Source organism: Aulonocara sp. 'chitande type north' Nkhata Bay, linkage group LG5, assembly GCF_057382095.1.
Source record: "Aulonocara sp. 'chitande type north' Nkhata Bay isolate Kocher_YH1m ecotype deep benthic linkage group LG5, A_spYH_male_GT1.1, whole genome shotgun sequence".
Taxonomy (NCBI): Eukaryota; Metazoa; Chordata; class Actinopteri; order Cichliformes; family Cichlidae; genus Aulonocara; species Aulonocara sp. 'chitande type north' Nkhata Bay.
In genome coordinates, this window is record NC_141348.1 from 5,130,113 (window position 1) to 5,151,062 (window position 20,950).

The 20,950-nt window shown below is 51.2% G+C and overlaps 1 protein-coding gene across 2 annotated transcripts; it reads left to right on the top strand.

Moving 5' to 3' along the window:
• Positions 1 to 5,077: 5,077 nt before the first annotated feature.
• atxn7l2a (ataxin 7-like 2a) lies at positions 5,078 to 20,732 on the top strand. 2 transcript variants are annotated; one of them, XM_086291096.1, is made up of 10 exons: positions 5,143 to 5,299; positions 6,146 to 6,214; positions 8,436 to 8,766; positions 9,805 to 10,052; positions 10,538 to 10,620; positions 12,166 to 12,377; positions 12,762 to 12,942; positions 17,785 to 17,906; positions 19,056 to 19,917; positions 20,594 to 20,731. In XM_086291096.1, the coding sequence occupies exons 1-10, from the start codon at positions 5,170 to 5,172 to the stop codon at positions 20,609 to 20,611; spliced, it is 2,256 nt and encodes a 751-aa protein (XP_086147222.1). In that variant the 5' UTR covers positions 5,143 to 5,169; the 3' UTR covers positions 20,612 to 20,731. The 2 variants fall into 2 exon arrangements, with proteins under 2 accessions (XP_086147223.1, XP_086147222.1); XM_086291097.1 differs by having other exon boundaries at positions 5,078 to 5,299; positions 19,056 to 20,732.
• The last annotated feature ends 218 nt before the right edge of the window (positions 20,733 to 20,950 follow it).

The following is a 20,950-nucleotide window of genomic DNA, read 5'->3' on the forward strand; positions in this document are numbered from 1 at the left end:
AATGTTATGTTGGGATGTTGTTAAAGAGGCTCAAAGTGTTTCAGCCCAGTTTGTTTAGCAGATTCTGTTTAGCAGCTTTAATACAGGGAGGACACAACTTCCAGACTGTGAGTAAAATCAGGTTTTCCTCTTTGTCAGGTTCACAGTTTCTGCCTGTCACTGCTCCCTGTCTGTTTGCTTACCTGCTTCTTCCTCACGTTCCCTCTTTGGACTGACAATCATACACAAATAGATTCAATTAGATGAAAAATTACATTAATATGAAAAAACTACTATTAAGATCACTAATGAAAAGTCCTCTCAGTGTACTTTCAAGCAAAAGGCAAATAACCAAACCACACGAACATCTAATAAAGGATAAATATTGAAACACTGATCCAACATTATTCCTGATTCACAGGTCATTTGATTTTACACTTTCACCTGAATGTGGCTCCTTTTTTTGAAAAACCTTCCTTATATGCACCTGGCTGTCTATCTGTACACACACACACACACAACAGTTATAAGGTTAATGGGCATCCAGTCAGTCAGTACCCATTCCAAACAGGACAGTGTTGAGTTTTAGAGTTTAAACAGGCTGTATACACTTCAATGGGAGCAACAGGACGGTGCTGATTTCACTGCAGAGCAGGGCGGATTGTAGGGCAGCAAACATCGTCGGGAAACACGTTTCCAACACTGCAGGTTACCTGGTGTCATGTTTTTCAGCTAAAGAGACACATGGCCTGAGAGGATGGAAGTCGCAGACAGAATATCAGAATAGTTGGTGTTGCAGAAGGCGCAGAAGCGAATAGCGTCACCGATTTTGCCGCAAAGTTTCTGGAGTAGATAACTTTGACCGCCCTGTTGTTATTGATCGAGAAGAAGCCTTATCCCCAAACCACGCAGCGGGGAACGACCGAGGCCCGATACTATCCGATTGCACTACTTCACAGACAAGGAGAAGATCCTGAGACTGTCTCGTAATAAAGGAAACTTACACTTCGACGGGTCTCCAGTTTATATTTTCCCCGACACAAGTCCTGAGGCTGGGCGGATGCGAGCAACCTTCAATCAACTGAAGCAGAAACTCCGCAGCATCCAACACAGCTGTGTTATCCAGCCAGGTGGTTACAGCAAACGGCTCCAGAGACACGAGAAATGTATCCCGTCCAACAAGCTGATCACATCGGAAGGTGAAACTGGAGGAGGCGCTGGCAGCTGCTCGAGAAAGACGTTACCGGACGGTGACGCTCACTGACTGAGGTGGTAAACTCTTATTCAGGTCAAATATGTTATTATGCTGCTCAGGACATTCTTACATCTTCTTCCTTTCTTTGTTCTGTTTTCAGAGAATGAATAAGATTATAGAAGGAGAATGAATTATGTGTCCGCAGGTAAATTCATAGCTAATGTTTAAATGGATTAATATTAAGGTGATTTAAGTTACAAGATGATGTTTATTCTCTTACCAATGTAATCTCTCCTTGTATGTAAACCATCATAACAAGGGTTAAGGTCAATGGCAGAGCCTGAACTACTTTCTTTCCCTTTAATTTTATTATTATTGATATTATTATTACTGTGAGTGTGCTTTATCAAACTTTATCAAAATGAAACTGGATATGAATAATATAAATCTTTGGGAGCTTAGTGGTAAGTCAGATGTTCGTGTCTCTGAGCTGAGACTTAAATACTTTGGTTGTATGGAGGCCTCTCTGTGCAGGGAGGAGCAGAGACTGTTTCAGTGTTCTGTTTGGGTTTGTTTGTATTTTGTTTGGAGGCCATTTTATTAAAAAGGAGGGGGAAAGGGTTTAATTGGGTTGCAAATCTTTATTTACAAGTTAAATAATGGTTATTGATAATTATTAAAACCTAGTAAATTTTGTGTCATGGCATTGTAAAGGACTCAATGGTGCTGTTAGCGGGGCAACATTCTGGCACACCTTAAAAAGCTGGGGACAGATACAGGATACTTGCAGGAAAGCCGTTTGAGAAACAGGATCATCAGAAGCTACGTGGAGGATGGAGCGCAGGTGTTTCATTCACAGCTAAGAATAGACGTGGACGTTATATCATAGTTACAGGGAAACTTTATAACAATCAGGTTACACTAGCAAATATTTATGCCCTAATGTTGATGATGCAGGTTTTATTAAATCATTTATATCCTCTTTACCTAATATGGACACCCATAAACTGATGATTTTAATTTCGTTTTGGATCCTACGACAGATGTTTCCAGGGGCGGACTCAAGCTGTGATCGATGTGGCCAGAATTCTGCCTCGTTGTCACATGTTTTGGACATGTCCTAATATCGCCACCTGCTGGTCTAAATGTTTTTAAAAAACAGCTCCCACAGACCCAGTAATGGCACTTTTTGTGGCACCATATCTGCTCCAAGATTTTACACATTGGTCTGGGCAGGTGGGGGGGTTGTTTGTTTTTTTCTCCCCCTCCTTTGTATATACTTATTTAGGTATATGTATGTATAGACACAGATATATGATTGCTTATATAATGGTAATTATACTTTATGTAAAAGGAGAGGAAGGAAGGGAAAACTCTGTCACTGTAAATGAGGCACAATTAAACCCAATATTTAGCTTCATCATTAGGATTTTTATGCGTGACATCTGTTTGTAGACTTATAGAATTGTATGTAATTATATGTATGTTGTATGTTGAGGTAGGATCAAATGAGTTTACCTTTAAGTCTGTTTGTACCAACCCTTTCTTTGTCTCACTGTTGTTTAAAGTGTATTTTGTTGTTATTTTAGTCATGTTCAAAATAAATCAATCATTCAGTGACAAATAAAATCAAATAAATAAAAATAAACAAGGCCTGACTCCTACCTAACTCTTTTAAGCCAGGCACTTCCACCTCCGCTCGCTGCGTCTCAGCCACCATCGCTCTGGCAGACAGAGCGCTAGAGCCAGAGCAGGGGAGAGCTGGAACAAACCATTTTGGAAGGGAGGGGGGGTTATCTATACTTTTGTTGTTAAAGTGTTACGTCTCAAACAAGTACAGCACTGTATGCTTTTTATATTTTTAGTAGTGTGTCACACAAACAGCAAATATTGTAAAAAAAAAAAAAAAAAAGAAGTAAGAAATCTTTGGGGGTGCTTTGATTCATTTTGGGGAATCACTGAAGCACCCCCAAAAATGGGCTAAAATCGCCCCTGGTACGACCATTGGAGATGTGAGCAGGACAGACGGAACTTTGTTGTTTGCAAAACTCAGTTACTTTTTTGAAGAAGTAACTATATAATTAATTGCCCAACATTGGTCATTATATCCTGTATTTGCAGACAGAGTTACAGACCCTCTCCCACAGAGTCAGACTCATAATACAGTCAGAGCTTTATAACAAAAAAAAAACAAAGTTGTGTTTTCAAAATTGCAGTTGAAGTTATTTTTCCTTCCAACAGTGTTAACATGCTGCACAGGTCATGAACAAGATTTTTGTTTTCATTGTAAGTGGGATAAAGCAGTTAATTAAAAGTAGTCTAACATAAATGTAAATGCTGTAATTTGATTATTTTAATAAACATGTAACTTGGATGCTGGCGTGACCACAGTGACCACGTCTGCTGTCGCTCACCCTGGGCCAAGGGCCGCTCAGGGAGTTTGTGTGTTCAGACACATGAAACATTAGAGGGAACATTGGTCACCACCACACTTTAGTCTGTGGATTCGTTAACGTTAGCTTATAGTTGTTTCTGGAGCATAAATACACAACTCAGACAGGTAGAAGCTCGCTGTTAACTGACTTAGAACCAAAAAGTAGGATGTTAAATTAGACAGGAACAGGGAGGCCAGCGCTGGGGTTACAGGCTCCTTAGTGCCCGTCAGCAGGCGAGCAGCTGCATTTGGACCAACTGGAGATCATGAAGAGAGGCCTGGTCCAAACCAAAGTACAGAGAACTGCAGCAGTCCAGTCTGCAAGTAATGGACACATGAATAACACGTTCACAGACATCAGCTGCAAGGTGTGGCTTTACCTTGGCTCGCTGTCTCCAATGGACAACGCTGGAGTGGACTACTGCGCTCACCTGACTACACAGTTTGACTTCCAATAGGAAAGATCAGCGTGTTAAAAGCTAACTAACTAACCAGGCTGCTCCTTTGGTAAAATTCCCTTCCAGGTTCCTGTGTGTGCCTTTGCTGGTTATAGGAGTGCCTGTCATACTCAGCCGCCTCCACAGGACGCTGCTTAACTCCGCACTCGCCTGCCTGCTCACCCTCCAATGCTCCCTTTTCACTGGTGCAATATCCATGTGGATTACTGGAAACGCTGCCTGGACTCATTCTCTTCTTCTCCTCACCAAGACCACATCCTTTCACTGATCTGTGCCACCTCCTGGCAAACATTATCCCGTGTGAGTGTACGATACAGAACGCCGAACTAGGTCCTGCTGTTTGTGCTGGGCTTTAGATTGGTTAACAATGATCGCCTCAGGTGCTGGTGGGCAGCAGGGTGCCGGTACAAATGTGCTACTCTTACATGAAGACAAAAGAAGAGGCAACAAGAGAGAAGGAAAGGCAGGCGTGTGGCAGTGAGGGACTGTTACAGGGAGAGAGCTGGCTGATATGATGGAGACAGAAGGAAAGAAGGCCGATATATGCAGGAGAGCAAGCAAAGTTCCAACTGTTCCATCATGGTGTGGACAGGAAGTGAAATGGAGGAGAAGATCAAATAGTCTGGTGGAGGTAAGTGTCAGACAGGAGCAGGTGGAAGAAGGATGAATGGAGGAAGCTCAGAGGATAATGTACCTGTGCAGGTGTGCAGCTGTGGCACTCTAACCAGGCTGTCTGGTACATGATAGAGGAGTACCAGTCTATGCAGAGGGGACAAAGTGGGTGGCCTCTGTCCCATAACAGGGTCGTGGACCAACTATTGATCATGTGCCTCACCACACGCGACAAGGTGTAAAGACAGGCGGCAGCGGATCTGTGGAAGCTGTGATGTTTCTTACATGTCATTCTGTTTTCACTGCGCATTCAACCATACTACGTCCACGCGTGTGCTGTGTTGATAACATTCTGTCATTTCCACGGTACAAAAGTGGGACAGCTCTTAGAGCCAAGCCTTCTGTTTGTGTGGGTGTCCCCAGCACGCGCACGCAGGAAGTTCCTTTCCTGTCGAGAACGCGAGATGACGTAAGCTGCTTGCCGCGCAGTGATGATGGCGGTTCGTGAACGCGCAGTAAAAGTAATGGCTGCTCTGGATCGGCGGGTTCCTAGCCTCGATGATTTCGTGGGTCAAAGCTGGACTGCCTGGGCCGATTGGGCGGGCATGACGCCGGCGGATGGTAAGGAAACACCCTGACACAAACACTGATCGGTACGGAGCCATTTAACGGAAGCAGCAGTGTTTATTTTCGCGGAAACGCAGGACGGAGCTAAACATGTTACCCAAACAAAGACCCTACCGGGTCCTAGTGCTGGGTGGGTAACATGTTGGTCTTCACTAGGTTACAAAAATTATAATTGTAAGGACACAGTCATTGTAGCATGATTTCCACCTGTGTGGTCATAAAACAGTCTGCAGCGTTTAGGGGAGACCATTCGTGTGGAGAAAACCGGCAGGGCTGGCTGACATCAGAGCGGAAGGAAGCTAGTGTGGACGGCTGGCCGTGGAAAGCGAGCATACAAGCTACCATGCGAGCCCGACTAGCCGGTGGCGACGAGGTAGTTAGCATCAGCATGCTAACGCTAGCAGCAGCCGGATTCAGAGCCGGTGACGGAGGAGGAGTCTGACGCTTCTGCACCGCTGGCCCATCCTGTGATAGAAGGAAACATTTTGCGTGTCGTTCCCACTTCGCTTCCTAAACAATGATACTCGTGGACTCGCCACACGATTCCTCATATATGTGGCTTCTGCCCACAGTGTTCTTGCTAGCTTAGAGTCACTGTTTGGCGTTTCTCCAGTGCTGCTCTGCCCATTAACTGTCAGATAGTCTCCCCACCACCCAGTGCCATTAGCTACTGCCTGCTGATCGTATACTTGGACTACGAGTACTTCCTGAAGAAACGAGATCTGAGTCAATTACATAACACAGCTTATTAATATGGGCTATGTGTGATGTAAGATGAGCATTACTAATGGTGATACCAACATCACAGCTGACAGTGGCTGTCTTGAACATGTGTTTCAGGGCCTGATGTGGATGACTGCAATAAGAATGGCAAAAAGGCTGCAGAGGCAATGTCACTCAGTAAAGAGGGTAAGTGTGCAGGTTGGAAACATGCCTCATACTTATGGATCTCAGCTTTTCTAACAAACACACCTTTGCACATACACATGCTGGATGCTGTTTATGAGAACATGACACCACAACTCGGGGGTACCTGACAGTGCGTGTGAGGATCACACGGCCATAAGAGCCAGACAAGGCTGATCTGAAGCCCCCACTGTTCTTAGTTTGAATCTGCTGTGCAGGTTTGGTTAAAAAACTTTGGCCAGACTCCGAATGTTTCGTCAAAGTTTAACAATGAAGAGTCTTCACAGAGCTCACGCTGAGTTTCAGGTCGCTTATCGTGAACACAGCTTTTGTTGGAAATAGGCTTAAATTTCTATTTTTCTTTTGTAGTTATATTAACAGCTTATAACACTACACAAGCCACATGCTTTGTAATGCTGTGCATTGTAACACGCGTCTGTGACGACGGTGTGTTGGAGCGTATTTGGCACGTAGAGGAGCGTGAGTGTTTGGCACGTGCACGCCAGCTTCGTCGTTCTAAGCTTTGCAGCGTTTCCGGCCTGTGGTTCCAGCTAGCACCAAGCTCCTGCTCATGGTGCACATCAGGGGAGCCTCACCAGTTGATGCCATCATTTACAATCCGATTTTTATGTCAGTGAATTTCTCATAAAGGTTTGTGTTTGTAACAAAGTGCACGCTAAGGTTGGGCGACTGGACATGTTGACCGACGACAGGCTGATCTGACTCCTCCATCATTGTCTAACTGCTTCGATCGAGGGCTGGATAGTGTTAGCTTCTATAAAGTGTGCACGTCCAAACTTTTACTCACAGTTATTGGCTTCCACATACCGACGTGTTGGCGTGTGGCTGTGCTGCAGATGCATGAAAACAGCCAGCTTCTTATTAAGACCACCAGGAGGCTGACTGGCCCGTCACTGGTCAGGGCAGCGGATGCATTCTGGTCCCCAGTCGGGTGGATTTACGTGAGCCTGGCTGAGCACTGTCGTGTGATCATCCTGTATACCTGCACGCCTGCTGCTGGGGCGGGATGTTGACTTGCACATACATACATACTGTTTGACCCAGAAACCGGGGAGTTTATTTGTGAGCAGGGGAAGAAGTGGATGGCTATCAGCCGCTAAAATGTCTTTACCGACTTATAATTCTGCTAATGCGCTCATGCTGTTTTCTCTAAGACACGGCTCCACTCATGATGCCTTCAGTAGACACACGGGACTCTTTCACTGACAAACACAAGCTGGGAAAGAGGAGATGTGTTGGTGAGCACAGAGATACAGAGCTCATCACATCATTTCAATAAACACGCTCGGCCTGTTTTTGGAGATGATGTGAGAGGATACCTGCTCCCCACAGTGTGCAGCATGTGTGCACCATGATGCTGTGCACATTCAGAGCACGCGTCAGCGAGAGGGAGCACTCAGCTTTAGTAGTTTAGAAGTATTTAGGATCTCGCACCAAGTGAAAGATGCTAACAGCACCACAAGGTGCTCTTTGTGCCTATGACGCGTGAAAACTGCCGACCTTAAATGACAGAAACGAGAGTCACAGCTGGTTTACTGTTCGGTGTGCGGGCAGACGTTCACGTGCAGACGTTCACGGGCAGACGTTCACGTGCAGACGTTCACGTGCAGACGTTCACGTGCAGACGTTCACGTGCAGACGTTCACGGGCAGACGTTCACGTGCAGACGTTCACGTGCAGACGTTCAAACACCTTTTCAGCTGGTGGATACATTTGTGCTGCTGCTACATTTTGCAGCGATAGTTTCACGGCATGTTTTGCAAAGACTGCATTTTGTTCGACATCCTCCTCGTGAAATCCGAACGACATGCATCTGCAGCATGGGTTACATGCAGACAGCTTAATATTTCCATGGCAACCTGTACTCAATGGTTCCCATAAAGCCACTTTAACCATTGCACGTGGAAAAACCCGCGATACGTTGAGTATATTCGATATATCGCACACCCATACCTTGTTAGTGAGTGAAACAAAGCCTGAAAATGTCATCACATTCAACTGAGTCTGCAAATACTTAGTCGGGTAAGTAAGCCCCGACTTACAGCTTCTCCATGGAACAGGCTACACAGTAGAAGCAGATCCAGCAGCACAGCAGGCTACGAGCATGTCAGTCGCAAGAAGCACGTGCAGATTTAGGATGTTTGAAACCGTAGGTTCCTCTAAGTGAGAGTACGTCTTTCTGTGTTCTCCACTCTTCTTCAAGACATGTCCATCTTTGGCCTCTACCCTGGCCATGACGACTTCTACCTGGTGGTTTGCAGCCATTGCGGGCAGGTCGTGAAGCCACAGGCCTTTGAAAAGCACTGCGAGCGGAGACACGGGCCTGTGGCCAAGCTGTACGCCCGCTTACGCTCTCCCACCCCGGCACCGCAACCCCAACAGAGAAGCCATCACGGCCCCTCTCCTCCTCATGGGACCAACGCTGCTTCGTGGGAGGGTCGAAACCAGGGAGTCGGGCAGCTCCGGGCGGCTCCACCTTCACCCGTCACACCACCACAGTACAGATACTCGAAAACTTCCAAGGACGGAGTGCGGTAAGAACACAGTCCAGTCAAAATGTCCGAGCTTGATTAAAGCAATAATAGATGATGTCAGCTGTTCAGAGTGTAGTGGCTAGCTTGGATTGGACGTGCAATGATTTTGTTCGTCTAAATCCTCTGTACAAATGTTGTAATGTGTTCTTATATCTAATTGAAATGACAAACAGCGAGTGTTGGCCTCTCTTTGTAGCGAGTCATCCAAACCACACAGCAGCACATTAATGACTAACCTTTAAACCTGATGCTCTTTGTCACTGTGCTAATGTGTTTGCATTATTACCCTAGCTCTGTAGCTAGCTGAAGCTCCAGTGAGCCATAGTCATAATCTTTGATCAGGTAACAGCAGAACCGTATGTTCTGGTGCATCGTGTCTAGATGGAAGCTAGCACCGTAGATCCTCCGTGGATGCTGACTGTAGAATAACACCTGTCATAAGCTAAACCTTTTCTTGGGGATGAAAGGCTGTTGGCTGTTTTTGAACTCGGTGCTTGCTGGAGTCTGGGGACCACAGACAGGGTTGCACCCAGAAATGAGGTGGGACTTGTCTGTGGTAGAATCTGTCTCAGCTCATCGCCACTCGAGTTTTCTCTCAAATACACATTTGACTTTTTTATTTTCGAGTTTTGGTGAGTTGAAGCCCTTTGGCGTGTCCTGATGTGTGCTACGCGTAACCTGCTCGTGGCAGCACCCGTGTCATCGTTCCAGCTGGTAGGAAAGGATTGGTGTTTGGAGAGAAGCCGGCATGAAAGTGGGCATCTTCTTCAGTTCCTGACATACTTGGTGGAGCGTGGTGGATTATCATGTTAAAGTTATTAATCACAGCTCAGTACAAAAGCCTCACACACCTTTCTATCCAAACCTTGTGTTTGCGACCAATCAGCACAGAGCTGTGTTAGAGAGACGAACACGTGATCTGAGCGAGCACAGCTAATGTAGAGCGCAGGACTGAAACATTAGAGCCCTCTTATTCACACATGGTTGTTTTTCATTGGCTACGATGACAAACTGTGAACTTCTTCTCTCGTCACCAAGACACTCCCCACTGGAGAAGTCCCACAGCAGTCACTTTGACTCTTCGGTATTCAAGCAGCCACCACCTCTCGAGCCTCCCATGAGCTCCCCACCTCCGTCTCTCAGAGATCCCCCTTGGCCACACGGAGCTACTCCGCCTGGTAGATCTTCACCCAGTGACAGGCACCCCACAGTGAGAAAGGATTCCACTCAAACCTCCGCTGCCACACGCCACCGCATCCCCAGACCCTACAACAAAGTGGCTTCCAGTGAGTACAAGTTCAGACGTGCAGGCAATAGAGAAAGTAGATGTCAGTAGAAGTGTGGTGCGTTCCCGAATAAGTCGGAAGTCGATGCCAAGTTTTAAAGGTTTTTGTTTCCCACTCGGAAAGTCCGAGCCAACCAATGTGACCTGAGGTAGCAATCCAAGATGGCGGCACTGTTAAAACAAGCCGAGCGTCACTCCGAGCTATTCTGGAACGCTGCGTTCATGTGTCTGTGCGATGTCTTTGTTCTGTTTGAGTCTGCAGCCGGCGTCTGCTGACACACAGCGTGACGCGCTGTGATGCATCATGAAGGATCAGCCTGCCGAGTGCAGAGAGCGCAGCTGCGGCCGTCTGCAGCCGCGCTCCGGCCGCGCTGCAGACGGCCGTTTGCTTTCAAATAGAATGAAACCGTGTGTCCACACGTGTGGACAACAGACGTGAGCTTGTGCTGTCACACTGTGGCTCACGTGGCTTCTGTGTGTCCTCAGAGAGGAAGTGCGACTTGGACAAACACTGCGGCGTCCTTGACCCCGACAGGAAGAAAGTGTGCACCCGCCTCCTGACATGCAATGTAAGCAACACACACACACACACACACACACACACATGCGTGCTGTCCCATGTTAGTGCCTCAGTGTGGGTAAGTACAGGGTGAGGCGTGCTGTCAGGCTGTGACCCAGTGACAGGGCAGCGTGTGGGCTTCGAGCCTGTCCGCCATGTTCAGCCCTCACGCACACTCATCATGCTGTTGTCACTGAACGTTTGTGTAAACCTGTGTGTCACATGTCATTCTGTCATTGAAGTTGTCCTGCACAGCCGTGAGTCCTTTTTGCTTTCCACTGGATCGATCTCCTCAACAATGTGATATCAAATATGTGACAGAATCCCATCGTGGTCTTCACCACAGCTCTCCCACTTTCAAACTGGTGTGAGGTCCAGTCTGTCCCAAACTCGGTGTCTTTCCATCTCGTGTTGAGCTCTGGAAGCACCAATAAAGCCTATTCTTCATAATATTTCCAGAAACATCTCCTGTGCTCCTTACACGTCACCATAGGTGTGGCTGAAACGTCGCAGTATAGAGTAACAATGCAGGATTGGAACGGGCAGTGAACAGGACACGTGCAGTGCATCAACACAACACGCTCTGACAGTGATTCACACACGGCTCCAACCTGCCACGGAGCATCCTGAAACAGGTGGTGGCCATACGTCAGTTACACTGGAGGGAGGTTCACAACACGCTGTGGCTGAGCTCCCTGCACTGAAGACAACAGCTGATAAAAGACTGCAGTGCAGGAACAACTCCAAGCTGTCCATCGACATGTGAAGGAAACGAAAGGCAGGAGAGCCAGGACCGCCCACTGCTGGGACAGGAAAAAGCCGCCTTGGCGTTTACCACAGTGCACGACGAGACCATCAGAGAACAGAGCGAGGCCTACCAAGGAGACGACACAGTAGCTACAGTCAGACACCGTTGCTGCCTCTGGCCTGACGGTGTGCGACGCATCATGAGATCTGAAGACTACCAGTGTAGGGTCAGTGTGAGACAGCTGGGTCAGAGGTCACGGGACCAGCAGGACCCCGACACGCCTCTGTTTGTGTGAAGACGACACGCTAATCTGAATCCCACTGATCACGCATGGAGACGTGTCAGAACTGCGCAGTTTGCAAAAGGAGAGCGGTCGACCATCGCAGGCCAGACGTGCAGCTTGTTGATGAGAGAGGTGACCGACTGCAGTTATTCTTCTGAGCTGTGTGTGAAACGCTGTCAAGTCTTTAGTGTTGATCCACTGCACATACAGGAAGTAAACATGTGTACACCAAAACAGCTCTGTGGGAGAAATGGTGCTTCTGCTGGGAACACTGGGGGGTTCGTACGGGCGCTTCATTAATGGGGGACAACTTGTGCTGTGTTCAGATGAAAATGTCCTCGACTGTGGGAGGAGTTTAATGTGGACTCTATAGGTGGGGGATGATGTCATCTTTCAAAAGCACTGTTATACTGTCCTGTTGTTGAAAGAATCGATTCTGAAACTCCACAGTATCCAGTCAGTCCCATCACACAGGCCTGCTCAGATCCACAGCAAACACACAATCTGATCTGTCCTTCCCTCAGATTCACTCCATCCACCAGAGGAGGAAGGTGGTGGGCCGCAGCAAGAACTTTGACCAGCTAGTGGCAGAACTCAAGACCAGGGTTCGAGAGAAAGGGAGCCCAGCCCTGGAGGGAGGCTCCTCGACGGGACAGTCCCTCAGCCCAGAGGCCCCCAGGGAGCAAGCTGGTACTCCACACTGCAGGAGACCTTTGGTCACCCTCCCTGCCTTCAGGTTGTGAAGAATGCTGAAGCTAAGGATGCTTATAGAAGAAGTTAGGACTCTTCTAGAGATAAATAATCATCTTTTTACTGATTATAGTGGCTCAAACATGGTTTGGCTTGCAGGATTCATGTGTAGTCAGCTGCTGGGCAACTGTTTTATCAAGCAGCTAACAGCTGCTGCTGTAACATAGACGTGCTGGACTGATGGTCTGCTAAACTAACACCCAGGTGTTCGTTCTGTTACATAATCCCCAAACAGAGCAAGTTTAAAGGCTTCTCAGATGAGTCCACCAGTTCGCGGCTCAGTACAGCGTGTGCATCAAGTGTAGGGAAGGAGCTGATGTGGTGCTGCTGAGGGTGTAACTGGATCTGGATGGTCCTGTGTGTGTTCTAGTTGGCCTACGGCTGTGGTAGAGAGTGCCCCAGAGGAGGAGAGCCAGCGGTCGGATGAGGGTAATCCCAGAGTCCCCTCGCCTCTGGTCCACGGACGAATCTCGAGCGATGAAAGCGAGGCCGAAGGAAACGACGAGCGAGCTGAGTTTCCATCTTCGGCTGCGCATCCCAGACCAGCGGCGGTGAGACTTACTGGGGCTCAGCAGCCACAGAGCCCAGCCTCTGATCACCACAGGCTGAGACGTTACACAGGGACAGGAGGACGCCCATGCTGTGTCCTCCTGTCCCCAAGGACACAGGGGAGACGCAGGGGAGACGCACACACGGGAGACACACACACGGGAGACGCACAGCAGACACACACACGGGAGACGCACAGCAGACACACACACAGGAGACGCACACACAGGAGACGCACACACAGGAGACGCACACACAGCAGACGCACACACGGGAGACGCACACACGGGAGACACACACACAGGAGACGCACACACAGCAGACGCACACACAGGAGACGCACACACAGGAGACGCGCACACACAGGAGACACACACACGGGAGACGCACAGCAGACGCACACACAGGAGACGCACACACAGCAGACGCACACACAGGAGACGCGCACACACAGGAGACGCGCACACACAGCAGACGCACACACAGCAGACGCGCACACACAGGAGACGCGCACACACAGGAGACGCGCACACAGCAGACACACAGGAGACGCGCACACACAGGAGACGTGCACACAGCAGACGCACACACAGGAGACGCGCACACAGCAGACGCACACACAGGAGACGCACACACAGGAGACGCGCACACAGCAGACGCACAGGAGACGCGCACACAGCAGACGCACACACAGCAGACGCACAGGAGACGCGCACACACAGGAGACGCGCACACAGCAGACGCACACACAGCAGACGCACAGGAGACGCGCACACACAGGAGACGCGCACACAGCAGACGCACACACAGCAGACGCACGGGAGACGCGCACACGGGAGACGCACACACGGGAGACGCACACACGGGAGACACACAGCAGACACACACACGGGAGACACACACACAGCAGACACACACACAGCAGACGCACACACAGGAGACGCACAGCAGACACACACACGGGAGACGCACACACAGCAGACGCACACACAGGAGACACACAGCAGACACACACACGGGAGACGCACACACGGGAGACACACACACAGCAGACACACACACGGGAGACACACACACGGCAGACACACACACGGGAGACACACACATGGGAGACACACAGCAGACACACACACGGGAGACGCACACACGGGAGACACACACACAGCAGACACACACACGGGAGACACACACACGGGAGACACACACATGGGAGACACACAGCAGACACACACACAGCAGACGCACACACAGGAGACGCACAGCAGACACACACACGGGAGACGCACACACGGGAGACACACACACAGCAGACGCACACACAGGAGACACACAGCAGACACACACACGGGAGACGCACACACGGGAGACGCACACACGGGAGACACACACACAGCAGACGCACACACAGGAGACACACAGCAGACACACACACGGGAGACGCACACACGGGAGACGCACACACGGGAGACGCACACACAGCAGACACACACACAGCAGACGCACACACAGGAGACACACAGCAGACACACACACGGGAGACGCACACACGGGAGACACACAGCAGACACACACACGGGAGACACACACATGGGAGACACACACACAGCAGACGCACACACAGGAGACACACAGCAGACACACACACGGCAGACACACACACAGCAGACGCACACACACAGCAGACGCACACACAGGAGACACACAGCAGACGCACACACAGGAGACACACAGCAGACACACACACGGGAGACACACACACAGCAGACGCACACACAGGAGACACACACAGCAGACACACACACGGGAGACACACACACGGGAGACACACACACAGCAGACGCACACACAGGAGACACACAGCAGACACACACACGGGAGACACACACACAGCAGACACACACACAGCAGACGCACACACAGGAGACACACAGCAGACACACACACGGGAGACACACACACGGGAGACACACACACAGCAGACACACACACAGCAGACGCACACACAGGAGACACACAGCAGACACACACACAGCAGACACACACACGGGAGACACACACACAGCAGACACACACACAGCAGACACACACACGGGAGACACACACACGGGAGACACACACACAGCAGACGCACACACAGGAGACACACAGCAGACACACACACGGGAGACACACACACGGGAGACACACACACAGCAGACACACACACAGCAGACGCACACACAGGAGACACACAGCAGACACACACACAGCAGACACACACACGGGAGACACACACACAGCAGACACACACACGGGAGACACACACACAGCAGACACACACACGGGAGACACACAGCAGACACACACACAGGAGACACACACACGGGAGACACACACACGGGAGACACACACAGCAGACACACACACGGGAGACACACACACGGGAGACACACACACGGGAGACGCACACACAGGAGACACACACACAGGAGACACACACACGGGAGACGCACACACAGGAGACACACACACAGGAGACACACACACGGGAGACACACACACGGCAGACACACACACAGCAGACGCACACACAGGAGACACACAGCAGACGCACACACAGGAGACACACACACGGGAGACGCACACACGGGAGACACACAGCAGACACACACACGGGAGACACACACATGGGAGACACACACACAGCAGACGCGCACACACAGGAGACACACAGCAGACACACACACGGCAGACACACACACAGCAGACGCACACACAGGAGACACACAGCAGACACACACACGGGAGACACACACATGGGAGACACACACACAGCAGACGCACACACAGGAGACACACACAGGAGACACACACACGGGAGACACACACATGGGAGACACACACACAGCAGACGCACACACAGGAGACTCACAGCAGACGCACACACAGCAGACGCACACACAGCAGACGCACACACAGGAGACACACAGCAGACACACACACGGGGGACGCACAGCAGACGCACACACGGGGGACGCACAGCAGACGCACACACAGCAGACGCACACACAGGAGACACACAGCAGACGCACACACAGCAGACGCACACACAGGAGACTCACAGCAGACGCACACACAGCAGACGCACACACGGGAGACGCACAGCAGACGCACACACGGGGGACGCACAGCAGACGCACACACGGGGGACGCACAGCAGACGCACACACAGCAGACACACACACGGGAGACACACAGCAGACGCACACACAGCAGACGCACACACGGGGGACACACAGCAGACGCACACACGGGGGACACACAGCAGACGCACACACGGGGGACACACAGCAGACGCACACACGGGGGACACACAGCAGACGCACACACGGGGGACACACAGCAGACGCACACACAGCAGACGCACACACAGCAGACGCACACACGGGGGACGCACAGCAGACGCACACACGGGGGACGCACAGCAGACGCACACACGGGGGACGCACAGCAGACGCACACACGGGAGACGCACACACGGGAGACGCACACACGGGAGACGCACACACGGGAGACGCACACACGGGGGACGCACAGCAGACGCGCACACAGCAGACGCACACACAGCAGACGCACACACAGCAGACACACACACGGGGGACGCACAGCAGACGCGCACACAGCAGACGCACACACAGCAGACGCGCACACAGGAGACGCGCACACACAGGAGACGCGCACACACGGGAGACGCGCACACACGGGAGACACACAGCAGACGCACACACAGCAGACACACAGCAGACGCACACACGGGAGACGCACACACGGGAGACACACAGCAGACGCACACACAGCAGACACACAGCAGACGCACACACAGCAGACGCACACACAGGAGACTCACAGCAGACGCAGACACACAGCAGACACACACACGGGGGACGCACAGCAGACGCACACACGGGGGACGCACAGCAGACGCACACACAGCAGACGCACACACAGCAGACGCACACACAGGAGACACACAGCAGACACACACACGGGAGACACACAGAAGACGCACACACAGCAGACGCACACACAGCAGACACACACACGGGGGACACACAGCAGACGCACACACAGGAGACTCACAGCAGACGCACACACGGGAGACGCACACACGGGAGACGCACACACGGGAGACGCACACACGGGAGACCCACACACAGCAGACGCACACACAGCAGACGCACACACGGGAGACGCACACACGGGAGACGCACACACGGGAGACGCACACACGGGAGACGCACACACGGCAGACGCACACACGGGAGACGCACACACAGCAGACGCACACACAGCAGACTCACAGCAGACGCACACACAGCAGACGCACACACAGCAGACGCACACACAGGAGACGCGCACACACGGGAGACGCGCACACACGGGAGACGCGCACACACGGGAGACGCGCACACACGGGAGACGCGCACACACGGGAGACGCGCACACACGGGAGACTCACACACAGCAGACGCACACACAGCAGACGCACACACAGGAGACACAGGCTGTGATAATGAGACCTGTGTGTCTCTTGTGTGTGCGTGTGTGTGTGTGTGTGTGTGTGTGTGTGTGGATAAAGCAGCATGGTTGCAGTGGTGCCACAGGCTCTTCCAGGCACTTCTCTGAGAGACTGACTGCAAATGGTGCTGGAATAGATACAAATACAAAAGTAGACGTGTGAAAAGCAACTCAAAGGATTTTGTGAAGTTCCAAAACAAACAGTTGTGTTGAATGTAAACTCAGACAGCAGCATATCTGCACAGCCTCTGTGCTCGGTGTTTAAAGGTGTGTTCTTGTTTTTAAAGGTGTGCTCGTTCGGAAGCCGTGTGTTGGGTCAGGGCATCTACACGTTTGACAGGAGACTACACCACCTGAGGTCTGCCTTCAGCAGCATGCTGGAACAGCACATCAGCGCCCATCTTTGGAAGTAAGACGTCCCTGTGAACAGAGCTTCATGTGAATATATGTGTGTTTACTACTCAGAGTTACTGTCAGCAGCTGTGGTGCAACAATGGAGCGACCCACGGACACCGGGGTCAGTGTCAGTACTGGGAGCACCCTGACTGCACCCTGCACAGGCTGCACAGGTAGTGCTCCAGCTGTGTGCTTTTCAGCTGGTTTGCTGCCTTCCCTGCACAGCCTCAACAGCATGCAGGAGTCTCCAGGAGATGGACAGATGCTGCAGGAGGTGCTTAACCCACATCAAGACTGGTGTCTGCTCCTCTGTGTGGGAACTCTGAGCACTGCCAGAGCCCCACAGGACGATCTGCAGCAGGCCACGGGTGTGAATGTCTCTGACATTATATTCTGTGCTTTAGACAGAGCAGTTCACCCTGACTGTGACACACATGGAGATGCTGACTGTAGCCTAGTTCAGCACGACAGGTTTGGTTGTCAGTCAGTGCTGATGTGGGAGCATGCCCTGACACTGTCAGCCGTGAACAGCAGCATGGAAAAGAGTTGGAGCTGCTTTGGTTCACTGTAAAAAGCCCAAACATTATCAAACAGTGTAGCTCCTTTTGTTCCTGACACAGGAAATGTGTGAGACACTGTCCTGCTGGAAGCTTCCATTAGAAAATGGATGCAGTGTGTTGATAAAGCGATGGATGCAGTCGGCAACAATACAGGTAGGCTGTGGCATTAAAACCACTCGGTCCATAACGTCACATCAGTGGGACTCGTTCAGGCAGAGCCGGACAGACAGAGCAGCAGTGTGACATGCTCACGATGCCACGTGTAACGTTCTTCCTCCATCAGATGCTCGGTCTGAGCCTGAGCAGGTCCTGAGGAGCTGTCGTATGGCAGCAGTTTCCTGCTAACAACGTGTCTGCTGACATGCTGGGCAGTGCAGGAACAGACACTCAGGGCTTACATGTTACAGCAGCACAAACAAGGCTGGCACAGAGGTGCACCCTGGGTTGTTTGGTTCAACGCCCCCTCAGAGGATGACCTCACAGTGCTGTCTGGGCTTTATGTTCCCCGTGGCAGGGTGAGGCGGGGGTGTGGCCACTGTAAACATGGCTGTGCTGTCAGACACTGCAGGTGGGCTCATCTGTTCTTTTTTCCCTCTGTCCAGGAAAATACCTCAAGCTGCAGACCTTCAGTCTCCTCCTCCTCCAGCCAAGACCATCACATCCGTGTCTCCCACCATCATGTCCTCCTCTTCATCACATTCTAAGGTTCGCACAGGAAGTCATATTAGCTCCTCCCTCAAAACGGCGTCATCCTCATCATCTTCCAGTCGAGGGCCGGGGAGGCCCCCGACATCCACGCAGTTGGAGAACTACGGGAGCAATAGCAGCAGCAGCATCGCCGGTAGTCACGGGCGACCCAAGAATCCAGTCGGACGTCCCAGCAAGCAAATGCTGAAGCTGCGAGAGCAAGTCGCTACAGCCGCTGTTCTCCGCAAGCGCAAAGTCCCATCCCAGGAAGGAGAGCACTCGGGTCCCGACAGGAACTGCATCGTCCTCCAGGACAGGGGCCGCCCGCCTTCCAACACGTCGTCTTTATCTTCCAAAGCGCACGCACAGACCAATGGCACGCTCTCCCCCAGCAGCAAACCCCACCCCCAGCCTTCCCCCACAGACGCCCAGTCGCCGAGCACAAAGGCTATTTGGACTTACAGACGGACACACCCTCCTCTGGGGGACCCTTCTCCCACCGCCAATTCCCACAGCCGTGCTTGCGTGGGAGACTCAGGGCTGCACGGGCAGGGCAGCGGGAGGGTCTTTGAGCACCAGATGGGAACGGTGAAGAAACGCAAAGCTGGTCGTACGGAGGATAACGCTCCCTCCTCTAAGCCTTCAGCCCACTGCCTGACTTCCTCCTCTTCTTCCAGCTCTGCCACTTCGTCTCCACGCTCAAACTTCTACCCCTGGAAAGACAATAAAAGCGGGACGCTTTCTGGGGGTGTGGAGAAGAAACTGGGCACACAGAAGGTAGGTTTGGACGAGGGGAAATGGGTGTACTGAGCAGTTCCAGTCCACACTTGGCCCCTGCAAAGGCGACTAGGAGTAACCCTTGAAGCTCTTTTGAGAACGGAGTGGTTTCTGTTGTGTTTCTGCTTGTATGGCTGCGTTAGTGAGGGCGGCCTCTGCCTGTGCAGCTACCTCGCAGCTCGTCACCTGTGTTCACTGGTGTAGCTGATGAGACTGCCTCTGCACAGCTGAAAGGATGCTGCCAGTCAGACAGTTTGTACCGTGCAACCAGCTCAGTGCCTCACAGTGCATGTAGAGGAATCATGTTTCTGCATAGACGCAGCAGTGTACTGCTGACGTGTTGAAGGTGCAGCTGCTGCCCTCTGGGTAATTACAAAGTGCCATAGATAAGTCAGGTCATACTCCTCAGAGTCTCTGTTGTCAGCGACGTAGTCTTGGACTAGACTAACACAGGTCTGCTGCAAGGTATTAAAAATGACTATTACTCAACCGAGAGCTGTTTCCATGACGATCAGTGACGCCCAGCAGCGGTGGACAGAAATTCCCGCCACGCTCCGAGGAGCGGTCTTAAACTGGCTCTGTGTGAAACATGGATCTTTGTTTATTATGAAGTGAATGCAAAGAGCAGCTGTCTAAACAAAAGTAATAATTTGACTAATTTTCTTCTGTCCTACAGCCAAAACTGCACCATTAAGTGTGCCTGCCTTACAAGCCACGATGAGGGAGCCAGCTCTGCTCAGTCCAGGACTGAGCCAACAGGACTGTGTGTGTCTGTGTGTGCCTTCTGTCTGTGGAGCGTACGCTCGGGTGTGGATGTGACCGCTTGTTTGTATGTGCAGTGTCGATGTAGTGTGGATCGCAGCTGGGTGTGTAGGTCTGGGTGAGTGAAGGAGGGTGGGAGGAAGTTCAGAGCGTATGGATTTAGAAATACCTCACGACCATCTGGTTATGCTGCTAAATGAAATGTTGGTTTATAAAAATTGATTAAAAATGTCATTTTCACTTGGTTTCTGTCACTTCTTTATCACTTTGG